General features: G+C 51.2%; 1 protein-coding gene across 1 annotated transcript in view; it reads left to right on the forward strand.

Annotated features, from left to right (window-relative positions):
- Trrap (transformation/transcription domain associated protein) overlaps positions 1-16588 on the forward strand; it is a 93007-nt gene that overhangs the window by 74331 nt on the left and 2088 nt on the right. The window contains exons 60-71 of the mRNA XM_090324068.1: positions 1379-1574; positions 2096-2361; positions 2792-2892; positions 6518-6719; positions 7545-7709; positions 9453-9543; positions 10753-10952; positions 11503-11764; positions 14634-14859; positions 14960-15177; positions 15851-16035; positions 16327-16530. Of these exons, the coding sequence (XP_090180194.1) occupies positions 1379-1574; positions 2096-2361; positions 2792-2892; positions 6518-6719; positions 7545-7709; positions 9453-9543; positions 10753-10952; positions 11503-11764; positions 14634-14859; positions 14960-15177; positions 15851-16035; positions 16327-16530 (2316 nt within the window). The remainder of the gene's footprint in view (positions 1-1378; positions 1575-2095; positions 2362-2791; positions 2893-6517; positions 6720-7544; positions 7710-9452; positions 9544-10752; positions 10953-11502; positions 11765-14633; positions 14860-14959; positions 15178-15850; positions 16036-16326; positions 16531-16588) is intronic.

A 16588-nucleotide genomic window follows, 5' to 3' on the forward strand; every position in this document is an offset into this window, starting at 1 on the left:
TTCTGGAGAGGAAAAACCACATTCAATCCATAGCACTGTAGCAATTTATAAATGAGCTTGGACTAGATAGTTACTGAGAGATGGCTTGTTTTTGCGTTTTTACTTTGTATCTATTTCCTGTTGTATCTATTTCCTTTTGAGGATTTTTTTTTGAGAGTATACCCAAAAGTAGTATTTAGTTTTCAAGTATGTAGTAGCTCTCATCTTTATTGTTAAACTACTGTATTCTAAAGCTTTTGCTTAAGAGTACTTTTTCCTCTAAAAGTGCAAGGGTGCCTTGTCTAATCTTTTGTTTGTTTTGGCCAGTCCCTGGTCTTGAACTGAGGGCCTGGGCTTCTTTTGCTCAAGACTACTGCTCTAACACTTTGAGCCAAAGCTCCATTTCTGGTTTTTGAGTGGTTAACTGAAAATAAGAGTCTCGAGGGGACTTGTTTGCCTGGGCTGGCTTTGAACCGCAATCCTTAGATCTCAGCCTCCTGAGTGAGTAGCTAGGATTACAGGCATGAGCCATCAGCGCCCAGCTCCTGAATTGCTTTTGCTCAAAGCCAGCACTCATCACTCGAGCCACAGCACCACTTTTGGCACTTTCTGGGTAGTTTTTTTTTGTTTTGTTTTGTTTTTTTTTTTTTGGAGATAAGAGTCTTAACAGCCTTTCCTGCCCAGGCTGGCTTAGAACCTTGATCCTCAGATCTGTTTCCTGAGTAGCTAGGATGACAGGCGTGAGCCACCAGAGCCAAATAAGAAATATTCTTCTGAGTCATATTGTTTTTCATAAGTATTTGTAGTTTACAAATAATATTATAGTCTCCATGCTGTACGATTTATCATGGGTCTACCTCGTATTTAAAATTTTCCATCTAAAAGAAATGTGCTCAGGGTTGAGAGTGTGCTCTAGTGGTAGAGTGCTCACCTAGCATATATGAAGCCCTGGGTTTGATTCCTTAGTACTACAGACACAGAAAAGGCCGGGAGTGTGCTGTGGCTCAAGTGGTAGAGCTGCCAGCTCAAGGACAGTGCCCAAGCCCTGAGTTCAAGCCCCAGGACTGGCAAAAGGAAGAGAGGGAGAGGGAGGGGGGGGGAGAAAAGGAAGGAAGGGTGTTCAGAACCTAGGAATAGCCCCAAGAGCTCTGGAGTGTGGAAGCGTTTGGTGTGGCTTTGGGATGGAAGTGGAGCCTGCAGGCAGGGAGACAGAGCAAGTCCAACCCCCCCACCCCTGCCCAGTCTCCTACCACTGCACCCCAAGCAGGGCGTGCATAGCAGGCAAGTCTGAAGCAGTGTAATTGTATTGTACGCTGGTCCCGTGGCCAGCTTGCGGGTGGCCTCCGGTGTGTGTCTCGTCCTCTCTACAGCTCAAGGAATCTTGTGCTTCTCCCGTCAGGCAGCCCAGCAGATCATCGAGCTTCAAGAAGCGGCCCAGATCAATGCAGGCCTGCAGCCCACCAACCTGGGGCGGAACAACAGCCTCCACGACATGAAGACGGTGGTGAAGACCTGGAGGAACCGGCTGCCCATCGTGTCCGACGACTTGTCCCACTGGAGCAGCGTCTTCATGTGGCGGCAGCACCATTACCAGGGTAAACCGACCTGGTCCGGCATGCATTCATCATGTAATTGCCCAGGCACCCTGCTGTGCTGGTCTCCTGTCTTCCTTGTTGTGTTTCTCTCCGCCCCCCATATGTTCTCTCTTGGAGAAGGCATGGCAGGTGTGGTGGTAATGGTGAGGGTGAGGGAAAAGATGATGTGGGGAAGAAGGGGAGAGGTTTTTTCTGTCACCTTTTGCTAGTTAGAAGGAGCACAGGTCCCGGGGCTCTCCACATCTCTATTCTTGGCCCCTTGGGTCACCCCAGACCCTCCAGACACGGATGTATTTAGGATCGCTTTTGTGATTGTGTCGTGCAGTGAGCTGGGTAGTAGCTAGTGCTGGACGCTGGTTTGTGCTTTTGAGAGCTTAGGACGTCAACTGTACAGGAAAGTAATGTGGGCTCGTCACAGCTTCCTGTTTTCATAAGCCGTGGTGGTTTTGCAGTTTTTTGAAGCTTATGTATGGCTGAAACTTGGGTGGTGTGGACTGATCACTCGCTTCTTTGCACTCTAGCTATTGTAACCGCCTATGAAAATAGTTCGCAGCACGATCCGAGTTCCAATAATGCTATGCTTGGGGTCCATGCCTCTGCCTCGGCCATCATTCAGTACGGGAAGATTGCCCGGAAGCAAGGACTCGTCAACGTAGCGCTGGATATCTTAAGTCGTATTCATACGATCCCAACCGTTCCTATCGTGGACTGCTTCCAGAAGATTCGGCAGCAAGTGAAATGCTACCTTCAGCTGGCAGGCGTGATGGGCAAGAATGAGTGCATGCAGGTAGGGCCCCAGGCACGGCCACCGGGGGTGCTCTGTCCTGGTGAGCCCTTGAACCTCTCACACTGCACCTAGTAGAACAGCGCTATCCAAGCGAGACACGGGACCTTGGGGTGGAATTGTGTGTGTGATGTATGTCTTCTGCCATGTGCTTCTCACGTGTAAGCCTGCAGAATCCTGAGGGTGTAAGTTAAGTTGGCTGTGTTTGTGTTCAGAGGAATACCTAAAAGAAAACAAGAGAGAATGCCTTGATATTTAGTGACTCATTTTCAATACTGTTAATGTTCAGAGAAAGTGAATCTGTTTTCAAAGTAGATTTATCAATAACTTCCAATATCAATTACCTAGGTAAATACTTTTATGAAGTTTTTATGTTACTAAGTAGACATTTCAGAAACTTCTTTTTTCTCCTTTTGTATTTTCTCCTGAACAGGGCCTTGAAGTTATTGAGTCTACAAATCTAAAGTACTTCACAAAAGAGATGACGGCTGAATTTTATGCACTGAAGGGAATGTTTCTGGCTCAAATCAACAAGTACGTGTGTGATGTGGAGGGGCAGTAATAGCAAAGTACCCTCCAGATTACTTTCACCACTTAGGCGCTGGAGCATGGCTGAGGAGCTTGAGTGCCTGCCTGGAAGTGGCACACAAATGGCCTGAGCTCACTTCAGTCTCGTGGACCCTGCAGCTAGCAGGAAGCTCTCCTTGTGGCTCAGCATGGATTTTTAGGTGATGTCAGCCTTGGCACAGTGGAAAAGCCGGTTGGTTATGTAGTACTGGGTGGCTTTTCACAAAGGACCTGCTGCCTCGTGGGCATTTTGAAGCAGCCTTGGCTTTTCTTTGGGGTCTCACGGTGGCTTAGACCAGTTTCACATTCCTTGGCCTCAGACCCCGCGTAGCAGAGACTACACGTACCACTTCCACACCTACGAGATGCTTCTTGTTTGGAGGTGAACTTGCATTGGATCATACCCATATCCGTGGACACAGTCCATAGCTGCTTCTGCCCCGTGGCCCCGAGCTGAGACGTGATGGCAGCCAGGGGAACACCATCCATGGCCCACTACAGGCCGCAGGTGCCAAGCTCTGTGTGAGAGAAATAAGCATGAGGTGACATTTAGATGTGGTGTGAAAATGACTTAGAAGACCCTCATGCCTACTTTTTGCATTTTAAGGGATAAGGATTGCATCTTTGGCTTATTTTTAAATAAGCAACTTTGTTGCAAGATTTAGGCTTGAAATGTACAAACCAGTGGGATTTTTTTTTTGTATGCTTATGTTTACTATAGTTAGAGCCATCATTGATAGCTAATTTTAGAATACTTCTGTCCTCTCAGCAGCCAGTCCCCTTTCCCCTGACAGCCGTGTGCTTTCCGTCCCTTTCTGTCTGCTCATTCTGAACATTTACATAAATAGCCTTAAACATATGGGATCTTCTTTCACTTTCCAGGGTGTTGTCAGCATTCATCCAGGTTGTAGCATTTGTTTTCATGGCCAGATAGTGTGATAGTGTGCCCACACATTCTGCTCACCCATTCAGCACTTGCTGGGCGTTTGGGTGGTTTCTGCTTTGCAGCTGATGTCAGCAGTGCCTCTGTGAACTGAGTCACACACACTGCTTTCTATCTAGGAATTCCCTAGTATGAGCAGACATAGCTTCTTGTGGCTTTTATGCTTCTCTTCCTTAATGACTAATGACATTGAGATCTTCTCATGAATTACAATTTTGCTATTGGGCTACAAATTTCAGATAAATAATATGAAAGAAAGTTTCACATTCTAGTGCTGTCTTTGCTTTTTTGAGTATCTTTTAATGCATGAAGATTTTAATTTGATGACATCTGCCTTACTTTCCAGACTTTTGGTATCATCGAAGCAATTGGTCACATTTACCATCTAAGCAATTGGTCACATTTACATCTATGTGCTCTTCTTCTCCTCCTCCTTCTTTTTTTTTTTTTTTTTTGCCAGTCCTGGAGCTTGAACTCAGGGCCTGGGTACTGTCTTGGGACATTTTTTGCTCAAGGCTACTTGAGCCACAATACCAGTTCCAGCTTTTTCTGTGTATGTGGTTCTGGGGACTCAAACCCAGGGCTTTGTGCATGGTAGGTGAGCATGCTACCACTAGGCCAGGCTCCATGTGTTCTTCCAAGAGCTTCACAGCTTGGCTCTTAGGTTTAGTCCCTTTGATCCACTTCAGCTTGTTTTGGGTGTGATGTGAGTGGGTCCAGATGCATTCTGTGTATGCTAGCCTGTTGTCTGCATCATCCATTGAAAAGTTTTCTTTCTCCATTGAAATGTTACTTGAAAAATCAGCTGACCAGATATATATGGGTTTTTAGTGGATTCTATTCTGCTTAGCTATTATTTGTAGTCCTGTATATTTTCACATGAATGTTAAGTTACTTTATCCATTTTCAGTGAAGAATAGCAGGTATTGTGATAGTTTTTATTGAATCAGATCAGTTCAGGGAATGTTTTGTCATCTTAACGCTATCAGGTCTTTCAATGCATAAACAGAAAATATTTTTCCATTAATTTAGGCCTTTAGTTTCATTTAGCAATTTTTTTCAATATACAACCCTTGCACTTATCAGTCTTGTATATTCTTAAATATTTAGATTCTTTAAATGTTACTGTAAGTTTTCATAACTTCATTTCCAATTTTTCACCTGTTAACACATAGAAATACAAGTGGTTTTCTGTTTATTTTAAACTTTTCAACTTTGCTAAATTTATTTATGCTGATAGCTTTTGTTGTTGTATAGAATCTGTAGCGTTTTCTGAATAGTCAACGATTGTGGTCTTCCGGCTAGGATGCTTTGTATTTCATGCCCAGTTGTCCCGACTGGAACCCGAAGTACAAATGTTGAAATGAAGAAATGAGGTGTTTCCTTCTACTAATGTGTCACTGGTTTTTTTTACATATTTATTTATTTATTTATTTTTTGCCAGTCCTGGGGCTTGAACTCAGGGCCTGAGCACTGTCCTTGTGCTTTCTCAAGACTAGAGTTCTACACTTGGGCCACAGTACCGCTTCTGGCTTTTTCTATGTACGTGGTTCCCAGGAATTGAACCGAGGGGTTTGTGCATGCTAGGCAAGCACTCTCATCACTAGGCCAAACTCCTGGCCTAGATTTTATTTTTATTTTATGTCTATAGAGTCATAGGTTTTTATGTCTATATAGTTATGTTTGTATTTCCATTACCATGTTCATAGCTTTGAAGTTTTTTTTATTAATTTTTTTAATCTTTTGCCAGTCCTGGGACTTGAACTCAGGGCCTGGGCACTATCCTTTAGCTTTCATAAGGCTATCTTGGGCCATAGATAGCACCATTTCTCGGTACCTGTGTACCAAAGAATGGAATCCAGGGCTTCGTGCATGCCAGGCAAGCGCTCTACTACTAGGCCACGCTCCAAGCCTGTTTTTTTTTTTTTGTCCCCCCCTTAATGATTAACCACTCATATGTTGAAGATAAATCCCACTTGGTCATAATCCTTTTGAGATACTACTTAAATTGTTTTGTTATGAGGAATGTTTATACTCATGAAGAAGATGAGTCTGTAGTTTCCTTTACATATCTACTATGTTGCTGATGTGGTAATTAAATGGTACTGCTGTGGAAAACAGTTTGAGATGCATTGTCCTACCAGAAAAGCCACCATAATTAAAACGGGGAAATAGCATAAGTAGATGAAATAACCAAAACTTGGTATATATTTACAATGGAGTAATATATAAACTTGTAGCATTCAACAGGTCACAGAATGTATGACTGTGTTTATGTACAGTTTGGAGTGAATAAATCCAGAGACAAGGCAGAGCAGTAGTCACCAGGGCCTGGGTTGTTGGGAATCAGAGACTGCTTAGGAGGTACTGTGTGGCTGTGTGGAATGCTTCTGGAACGTTTACTTCTCTTGGCTTGTTTGTTTGCTCAAGGCATGGCTAGCTAAATAGCCTAGGCTGCTTTCGCCTCCTGAGCTCTGTGGTCCAGGCAATACTTACACAGCCTGCTTGGAATTTACATTTTGAAATGGTTAATTTCAGCTGGGTTCCCATAGCCCTGAGTTCAAGCCCAGGCCTGGCAAAAAAGAAGAAAAATGAAATGGTTAATTTCATGCTATATGAATTATAGTTTGGTTTTGTATCTCCTCACAGGTCTGAGGAGGCCAACAAAGCCTTTTCCGCTGCCGTGCAGATGCACGATGTGCTGGTAAAAGCCTGGGCCATGTGGGGGGACTACTTGGAGAACATCTTTGTGAAGGAGCGGCAGCTGCATCTTGGGGTGTCTGCCATCACCTGCTACCTGCATGCATGTCGGCATCAAAATGAGAGCAAATCAAGGAAGTACCTGGCCAAGGTGAGACAGAATAGCTCAGTTTTGACCAAAGTTGGTCCTGAAGCTCTTGTGTGCTCTGTGCTTAACTCCTAATCCCCATCGCTGTCCAAGTGTCTTTTCCCAGTTCTGCTATCGCTGGTGAATGAGGCTTACGCATCCTTCGTGTCCCAGCTCTTAAAGGTGACAAAGCCTTGCCTGGATTCTGGGTCTTTGGACCTCAGTCTGCAGGCGGCGTATACTTAGTGTGAAGGATCCTGAGATGATCATTCTTTGTGTTCCTTCCCCTCTTCCTTCCCAAGGGTCATATACACTCAGAAGGAATGCTTGCAGAAAATGTAGGAATCCCTTTTTCCTGTTTTACACTTGAAGCTTTGGAGTTTTTAGCATTGCATTGAAGGGCAATTATAGAGATCCAAACAAGGCACTAAGATGCCTGCCCTGAAGTTGCCTGCTTCTAATGCCTATGCATCACACTCCAGGAGCTCCAGGTTCCTGTTACCTGCCGCAGGGCGACAAGAAGCTGGCTTTTTGGGTTTTATTGGCAGACATGAGGCCATTCTCATGATGGGGCAGAGCTGGCAGGCCCTGGCCATTGGTTACTGCTTTACCGAAAGCCAGCAGATTTGATCCACTAGTGATTGCCATAGCGAGAGAATTTCCCCATTTGACCTTACACTTTTCTGTACGACTCGAACTTCAAGTTTAGTCATCGTGTGAGCCCTTCTGGCAGCTATTTTTCCATATGGATATCAAAGCCAATCTGTGAAATTTAATTTGGAAAAAAAGGTGACTCACTGGAGCGCTTTAGAGTCATTGTTCAATTATGGAACATGTCCTCTGTGCTAGGTGCTGTGGCTGTTGAGTTTTGATGACGACAAGAACACGCTGGCAGATGCTGTGGACAAGTACTGCATCGGGGTGCCACCCGTCCAGTGGCTGGCGTGGATCCCGCAGCTGCTCACCTGCCTGGTGGGCTCCGAGGGCAAGCTGCTTCTGAACCTCATCAGCCAGGTGGGCGCCGCAGGACACCCCGTGCACAGAAGAATTGTCTTGGTTTTTCTAGAAAGCCAAGGCTGAAATATTGTAAATGGACTGAGATGACAAGATATAAGTGTTTATCATTTAATATCACCAAATTGTTTAGTATTATCATGTAATGTCACTGCAAAGGCCTGGGCGTAGTGTAGCGCTTTGCAATAATGGGTACGATTCTCACGGCTGGGGACGTCCCCAGCACCACAGACAGAGCAGCTGGGCCCCATGCTTCCCATGCCTGTGACTCAGACTCCCAGCAGCACATGTGTTGGTGTGTCGCTCACCTGCTGCAAGCAGAGGAGAACCTATCTTACTGCATTTGCAACCCCCCACTTGGAAGACTAGTGCAGGTGATCAGCAGTTCAAAGTCAACCTGAGCCCCATAGCGAGCTCAAAGCCAGCCGAGCTCTGTAGAGAGACCCTGTCTCCTGTAGGGAAAGCCATGTGGTGACGCCTGTAATCCTAGCCCTTCCTGTGCTGCATACGGAAACTTTGTCTTCAAAACAGTTACAGAAGGACCTGTCAGGGCTAGAATGAGGTAGGGAAGTAAGCATTGCAGTGTTAAAATGGTCATTTCGTTGCTTGCCCATCTTTCCACATAGGATACAAGTAAAACGAAGTTCTATTAAGATGTAACAGAGCTGGAACTCTGAAAAGGGAAATGTGTCAGTTGGCATTTTGCATCTGATGCAGCTCAGCTGCACCTACAAGAGACCGGAAGCTGGGTACCGGTGGCCCACGCCTGTCACCCTAGCTACTCAGAAAGAAGGCTGAGATCTGAGGACTGACAGTGTCACATGGGCTCATGTATGAGCAGTAGAGCAGCCGCATATGCCAGATACACTGCACTCACACTCATTTAGCCTGCTGTTGCATGTGTGCAACCTCTATTGTGGTTTCACGGCTTAGCGTTTATGTGTTTGCACACACCCAATCCTCAGGTTCTCCCCCCTACCACCCACCAACACACACGCCTCAGACACCTCTGGAAGGATGTGAGAAACAGAGGTGACAGATATGCTGTCCTCTCAACCACAGACTCTCATTTGGTAGCACTGGTGTTTTGTGTGTTTTCTGTTGTTGTTTATTTGGTTTGGCCAGTCCTGGGCTTGAGCTCAGGGCCTGAGCCCTGTCCTTGGACTTTCTCAAGGCTAGAGCTCTACCACTTGAGCCTCAGCACCACTTCCAGCTTTTTTCTATGTATGTGGTACCGAGGAATCGAACCCGGGTCTTTATGTATGCTAGGCAAGCACTCTACCACTAGGCCAAACTCTCCCGGCCCAGCACTGGTGTTTTGTATCTTCAGTAGACACCCGACAATCCTCTTCTTCCTCCGGTGCTGCAGAATGGATGTGTGATAGGGCTAACAGATTTAGTCTACCTTTTGCAATGAATTGTGCCTAATAGAAATACAAAGGAGGTAGAATTTCTGCTTCTTTTTCTGGGGACAAGTCTTTAGCCTTCCTCAGGTTTACTGGGTAAAATGGAAGTGTAGGTTTTCTGTCTTGAACACGGTTGTCTGAAGTCTTTCAAAGCTATAGCAATACTTGCTGTGTGATCTAGCCTCGTATTTTCAATCCGTGGTGTAGTCATTGTTCCTTCATCCACATGTGGGTGGACCAGAGGCTCATTTCTGACTTGCCATTGGTTATTCTCGGTACGAGTTGTCTTGCCCAGTGTGCAGGAGCTGTGCTGTTGATGATTTCTTGTCTCTGACAGGTTGGACGAGTCTACCCCCAAGCCGTCTACTTTCCAATCCGGACTCTCTACCTGACCTTGAAAATAGAGCAGCGGGAGCGCTACAAGAGTGGTATGTCTCAGCTGTGCCTGGCTAGGCTTTGAAAGGTTCATTCTTTGATTTCTCAATTTCCTCCCCTCCCCCCATGGCCAGGGAGCAGAGAACAAACATCTCCTTATCTGTGAGTAGTTCATGATTCTCTGCCCCAGCACTGCTGTAAGTAGTTAATCTGTACATAGAAAAAACACTTGTAAAGTTTTTCAACTATAATTGTACGATTTACTTCTTCCTTAGTCGTGTGAGCTGAGCAGCACTGTGAGCTGCAGAGCGCATGTGTCCGGTCAGCGGGGATGTCCTCCGCTGGCTGACCCAGACCGGCCGCCAGTCTTCGTTGTTTATAAATGGACTCAGGCTGAGTGCAGTGATTCACAACTGTAATCCCAGCTACTCAGGAGGCAGTGGCCTCAGGCCAGCCCAGACAAAAGCGAGAGACTAGCAGGAGGAATGTGGCTCAAGTGGCCCCGGCTTAGAGCCCCCGACCGAGCCCAGTTCCTGCTGATGGGGTTGGGTGGGGGCTGAACATGTACGAGTTTAAATCTGTGCAATAGCTTCAGCACATAAAGCGTGTTATGTTGCAAACAAGGAAAGAATTGTCTCGTATGCTGTGGGTTTTTGTTGTTCCTTGTGGTGATGGATGCCAGGCACAAGCGTCGCCCCTTCTCCACCCTCCCCCCCAAGCTTTAGGAAGCAGTGGGTTGGGGTATCTAGCTTACTTGAAAATTAAGATTTTATTTTTAATCTCAAAAGTAAATATAGAGAGCTAAATCCAGAAAACAGCATAAAGCATCCTGCCATGTCGCTCTCATTGAGAAAATATTTCAGAAATGTCATCTTGCATGTGTGGTTTGGTTTTTCTGCGCTCCTTGAGCTTTAGTAACTGGGAATGCATTATGAAGCATTTTCCCAAATGCTTCATTTAAAAATGTTGGCGCTTCTAGAAAGTATAGAAAGCTGGTGGCACATGCTGGCTGCCCCCTCCCCCCGGGGAACCGCAGGGTGGGGGCTGGCAGGGACACCGGGCATCCGTGGCACACTCTGCACCCATCATTCCACACCACTGGCAGAGCCAGGGCACCCTCCGCTGCCTTGGGGACTTGGTCCCCGCAGGCGGCCCTTCCCACAGCACGGGAGCCGCGTTATCTTCCCCAGTGGGTCTGTAGAGCTCTGGCTCAGCATCGCTCAGTTGCGCGCTGACACTGGCCTTGTGTGTGTTGCTCTCAGATTCTGGACAGCAGCAGCTCAGCTCCGTGGGTAACCAGTCCCACTCCGCGTCAGATCCAGGGCCCATAAGAGCCACGGCTCCCATGTGGCGCTGCAGCCGCATCATGCACATGCAGAGGGAGCTGCACCCCACCCTGCTCTCCTCCCTCGAAGGCATCGTGGATCAGATGGTCTGGTTCCGAGAGAACTGGCACGAGGAGGTATGCCCGTGCGCCTCTGCAACTTCTGCCCCGGAGAGCACAGGTCCTTCCGGATGCTTCCCCAGCCATGTTTTCTTTCGCTTCAGCTGCCTGGTGTGCTGTGGACTGTGACCATAAAGGCCAGGCTTGTACACTAGTCCAGCCTCTGCCGTGTGAGGCGGGAGGCTTCGAAGGCGTAGGGCAGAATGACCGGCAGCCTGGCCATTGCGGAAGGATGCCTTGAGTCATCAAGGCGAGGGTGGGCATGCTCAGCTGCCTTTGCACACACCACTTCTCCCCTGTGTCCTTCAGTGCGTCCCCTCCTCCCGGCAATGAAACTACACGGCATGACAGCCAGGGCCAGCTAGGGGCGGGCGTGCACGTTTCATGGGCACACACACAGCAAAGCCGCCCAAAACAAGGCTCTCCACACCTAGACGGGGGTGGGGATGTGGATCCGGAGAAAGCACTGTTTTCTGCTGTTGGTACTCCAGGTGTCCGTCTAGGTGTGGCATGCTTGTGAGCCTGGAGGGAGGCCTGGACCGTGATCATCTGGCCTCTCTCCCGCCAGGTGCTCAGGCAGCTGCAGCAGGGCCTGGCCAAATGCTACTCTGTCGCCTTTGAGAAAAGCGGAGCGGTGTCCGATGCCAAAATCACCCCCCACACCCTGAATTTTGTCAAGAAGTTGGTGAGCACGTTTGGGGTGGGCCTGGAGAACGTTTCCAACGTGTCCACCATGTTCTCCAGCGCGGCCTCCGAGTCGCTGGCCCGCCGTGCGCAGGCCACGGCCCAAGACCCCGTCTTCCAGAAGCTGAAAAGCCAGTTCACGACAGGTGAGCCGCACGTGCCCCCTTCTCTGTACACATGGTCTCTGCTCACTTCCTTCTCTTCCGGGTCAGCCCGGGGTCACTGAGGCAGAAGGACCCCGGTTGGGGGGACCATTTCCTCGCCCCAAGGACCCCTTACGCTGGCACGGCCTCTCACTGCTCAGTGTGTGGGGAGGAGAGCCGCTGTCCTCGTGTCGGGTCTGCGTTGTCCCGTGGGCAGTTACCTGCGCGTGCGTCCTCTCTCCTGCATCCGGCCCCGGAGTTCAAGAAACATTTCTGCTTGTTTACCCATGCATTTAGCCTTAGAAAAGGTCTTGCTTGCAAGACTCAATGTGTAAGAGAATGGAGTGGGAGGGTGTGGAAATAATGTAAAAGCAAACTCCCACTGGCTAGAAACGATTCCTGCAGTACAGCCGTGGCTCCTCGGAGCCACGTGACTGCTCACGTGGGGCTGCGGGGCTGTCTGTGCTGTGTCTTGATGCCCGCTTGAAAGGTGGACACTGAGAGCAGAACGCCCACGTCGGTCTCACACTTCCACACAGTGCACTTGGACTGAAGAAAGTTTGATTTGAAAATAGAGTATTAGGGCTAGGAGTGTGGCCTAGGGGTAGAGCATGCATGAAGCCCCGGGTTCCATTCCTTGAAAGGCCAGAAGTGGGATAGTGGTAGCTTTGAGAAAGCCCAAGGACAGTGTCCAGACCCTGAGTTCAAGCCCCAGGACTGGCAAAAAATAAAGGAAATAGAGTATCAAAGCCAGGCACTGTCATGTGTGCCTGTAATCCCAGCCTTTGAGAGGCGGAGGCAGGAAGATCAAGAGTTAGGGAGTTCGGGGTCCGCCTGGGTAAAGAACGACACTATCTTGAAAAAAACAGGCAGAACCATGCTCACACCTGGTGCCAAGCAGTCTTCATCGTCGTAGGCCTTCGCCCTTCTGAGAAAAAAGTTTTTTAGACCTTGTTGTATTTTTCTTAAAAGTAAGTGACTGGATGCTGCTGGCTCACGCCTGGAATCCTAGCCATTCAGAAGGCTGAGATCTGAGAATCAAGGTTCAAAGCCAGACCAGGCAGAAAAGTCTGTAAGGTATTTTTTTTTTAATTGTCAGGATAATGAGTTACATTCATTAGGTAGTAGGTGTGTTACTTCTCACACATTGATTCCCCTTTTCTATGAGGTTCTTGGCACCAATGAACCACCAGAAAAGAGAAAACTGGAAGTGGTGCTGTGGCTGAAAGTGGTAGAGCGCTGGCCTTGAGACATGAGAAACAGCACCTGAAACTCAGGGAGAAATGAGCTCGGGAGGCTTCCTGCCCGCCGTGCCCCCAGCATCCCATCGCAGGGCAGCCGCCCCACCCGCCTGGTGCCCTCCAAGGGGCGCAGGGAGCCCTGGGCGCCTCTGCGCGCTCACCTGGGAGCCGGGACCAGCCGGCCTCTTGGCGGTGGCGGCCTGGCGGTGCACTGGAAGGCATGCGCAGGCCATGGGGAAAGCAGTCACCAGCGTGGTTCTTGTGGGTGACAATGTGAGCAGTGTGGAGGTGGGGGTGGTGCAGTGGCACCAGAGGAGGAGGGCAAGGCTGGAAGAATGGCATGGAGCGAGGACACAGCACAGGGGTTTTGAGTGTGTGTGTGTGGTGGTGGTGGTTTTGGGTTTTTTTTTTGGGGGGTGGGGGAAGGTTGTAGAGCTTGAACTCTGGGCCTGGGCGCTGTCCTTGAGCTCTTCCCCTTGAGCCACATCACCACTTCTGGTTTTCTAATGGTCAATTGGAGCTAAGCATCTCACAGACATTAGTGTCCAGGCTGGATTTGAACCTTGATCCTCAGATCTCCTGAGTAGCTTTTCCTGAGTAGGATTACAGGTGCCTGGCTAGAGCAATTTTTTATTTGCTTCTTTTTCTTCAACTCACGGCCTCACTGTATGTCTCTACCCTTTTTGCTTTAGTTACTTTTCCAAAAGGAGAGTCTCGTGTTTGGCCTGGCCCAGACCGTGATCTCTTTTTGCGTCTCACGTAGCTAGCGAGCATGACAGATGTGTCTGTGCTCAGCTCTTTATTGGCTGAGGTGAGACCTTGCTCACTTTTTGCTTGGTATGGGCTTGAACTGGGATCCTCCTGATCTCCACCTCCCACGTAGCTGGGATTACAGGCATGAGCCACTGCACCTGGCCGCATTGAGCTTCTTTCCCGTAGTGATGGGCGCAGGGCGCTTCGTCTACACACACAGCACATAATCTGCAGAATCTGAATCCGCCCTGCAAGGGGCAGCCGGGCAGCGCTCGTCCTGCCTGCTCTGTGCTGGCACAGGATGTGGGCTTGGTGGGTGGAGGGGGTGTGCCTGGGCTTCCTGTGTGATTCTTTGCAACCTGCTAAGGATGCCTGCACGTGGTGCATAGCAATTGGAAAGGGCACCACAGGGCCGGGGCTGGCAGCACTGCGGATGGGCCGAAGGTGCCGTGCCCTCTGCCCTGGGCTGGCTCCCTCCTCCTGCTCCGTCCTGTGCCGGCCTCCGGGCCTTTGGAGGTGTGACCTGTGAGGAATGCCGGGAAGAGCCAGGGCCGGGTGTCCCTAGGTGACAGATCACGTTAGCCCTGCCCCGGGAGCTGGGTTTAGCCACTGTCACCCCGCTTACCCCAAATCAAAGAAAAGGAAACAAGTGGATGCCACTGGGGGTGCAGGGGGGGCCAGGCCGCGCCCCTGTGCCTGGCGGGCCATGTGCAAGGCTCTGGCCGGCCTTGGTGCCTCAGGCCCGCGGTGTGGGTCCGGTCGAGCACCCCGGCAGGCTTCAGGACCCCTGAGAAGGCGAGGTGCAGCCCCCGCGGGACTCGGCCACGGCCCCACAGCCGGTGCGGCAGCTCTTTTCGGCCGTGTGGTTTGTTTTGTAGATTTCGACTTCAGCGTGCCGGGGTCCATGAAGCTTCACAATCTCATTTCTAAGTTGAAGAAGTGGATCAAAATCCTGGAGGCGAAAACCAAGCAGCTGCCCAAGTTCTTCCTCATCGAGGAGAAGTGCCGCTTCCTCAGCAACTTCTCGGCGCAGACGGCCGAGGTGGAGATCCCCGGCGAGTTTCTCATGCCCAAGCCCACGCACTACTACATCAAGATCGCCCGGTGAGTGCGGCCCCTCGGGGCCCCGGCCCGTCCTGGTGAGGTGGCGGCACGCGGGGGACGCGGGGAGAGGTCACGCCCGCTGCCTGCTTCCCCACGGCAGGTTCATGCCGCGCGTGGAGATCGTGCAGAAGCACAACACGGCGGCCCGCCGGCTGTACATCCGCGGGCACAACGGCAAGATCTACCCGTACCTCGTGATGAACGACGCGTGCCTCACCGAGTCGCGGCGCGAGGAGCGCGTGCTGCAGCTGCTGCGCCTGCTCAACCCCTGCCTGGAGAAGAGGAAGGAGACCACCAAGCGACACCTGTTTTTCACAGGTACCCGCCCCGGCCTCGCCCAGTCCCGCCTGCGCGGGGGCACAGGTGACGTGGGTCCGCACGGCGCAGCGTGGACGACCCCCGCCTGTGCCATGCTGGCCCGGGACTCGAGATTTTCCCTCCCCAGCTTGTTGAGTGCAAGGGGATAGGGGTTTGTTGCCAGGCCCGCCTGGCTGCGACGTTAACTCAAAGTAACTCAGGAGGCCTCGAGGGCAGCTCGGGACGTCCTCGGGCCACGAGCTCCGGTGTCAGGTCCTGGATGGCGCCCCTCGGTGGGGGACCCGGCACTCAGTGCAGTCCCGCCCGAGTCATCTTGATGGTTGATGCACAGTAGCCAGGGCGGCCAGTGAGGAGTCCTCAGGGACCTGCTCAGTGCTTGGCTCGGTGCTCGGTGCTCTGCTCCCCCTCCACCAGCCAGGACAAGGGTTGGGATGGCCGGGGAGGGGTGAGGTCGCCAGCGTGGATGGGATGTGACATCAGAGCCTTAGGCCACAGGAAGTAACGCCTGAGCCAGGGCCCAGCCTCTGAGGCTTGAGGAAGCCGGTGGGTGCTGTGGGCTAAGTCCTTGGGAAGGGCGAGGTGGCCAGCCTGCACGGAGACCTCACGAAGCTCCTGGGGGCCGTGGGCTCTGGCAGGTGTGGTGCTGACCTGCATCCCTCTATGCTCCGCCCAGTGCCACGGGTGGTGGCCGTGTCCCCGCAGATGCGCCTGGTGGAGGACAACCCCTCCTCGCTGTCCCTCGTGGAGATCTACAAGCAGCGCTGCGCCAAGAAGGGCATCGAGCACGACAACCCCATCTCCCGCTACTATGACAGGCTGGCCACGGTGCAGGCGCGCGGGACCCAGGCCAGCCACCAGGTACGCCCCACGGGCTGGTGCCATGTCCCCGGTGGACCCACGCTCTACGTGGCCTCTCAGCACCCAGAGCGTGGCAGGCACGGGCTGTTGGGCTGCCTGAGGCAGGAACGCAGTGAGGACCTGCTTCTGCCCTTGCTCTCCAGCGCCCCTCACCCCTCACCCCTCCCTCTCACCTGGACCCCCCCCCTCAGCTTGAGGACTTGTCCGGGGCGGTGTGGGCCGGCGGCGTCCCTGTCACCCCTGCGGCACCCGGCGTGACGTGGCGCGTGTCTCGTGTCTCGTGCCTCGCAGGTCCTGCGGGACATCCTGAAGGAGGTGCAGGGCAACATGGTGCCCCGCAGCATGCTGAAGGAGTGGGCGCTGCACGCGCTGCCCAACGCCACCGACTACTGGACCTTCCGCAAGATGTTCACCGTCCAGCTGGCGCTCGTGGGCTTCGCCGAGTTCGTGCTGCACCTCAACCGCCTCAACCCCGAGATGCTGCAGATCGCGCAGGTACGCGGAGGGTGGGGGGCCCACGCGCGTGTGCACACACACACACACCCCTGTCCCC

This window comes from Megascapheus bottae, chromosome 34, assembly GCF_031878675.1.
Source record: "Megascapheus bottae isolate mThoBot1 chromosome 34, mThoBot2.hap1, whole genome shotgun sequence".
NCBI classification, from domain to species: domain Eukaryota; kingdom Metazoa; phylum Chordata; class Mammalia; order Rodentia; family Geomyidae; genus Megascapheus; species Megascapheus bottae.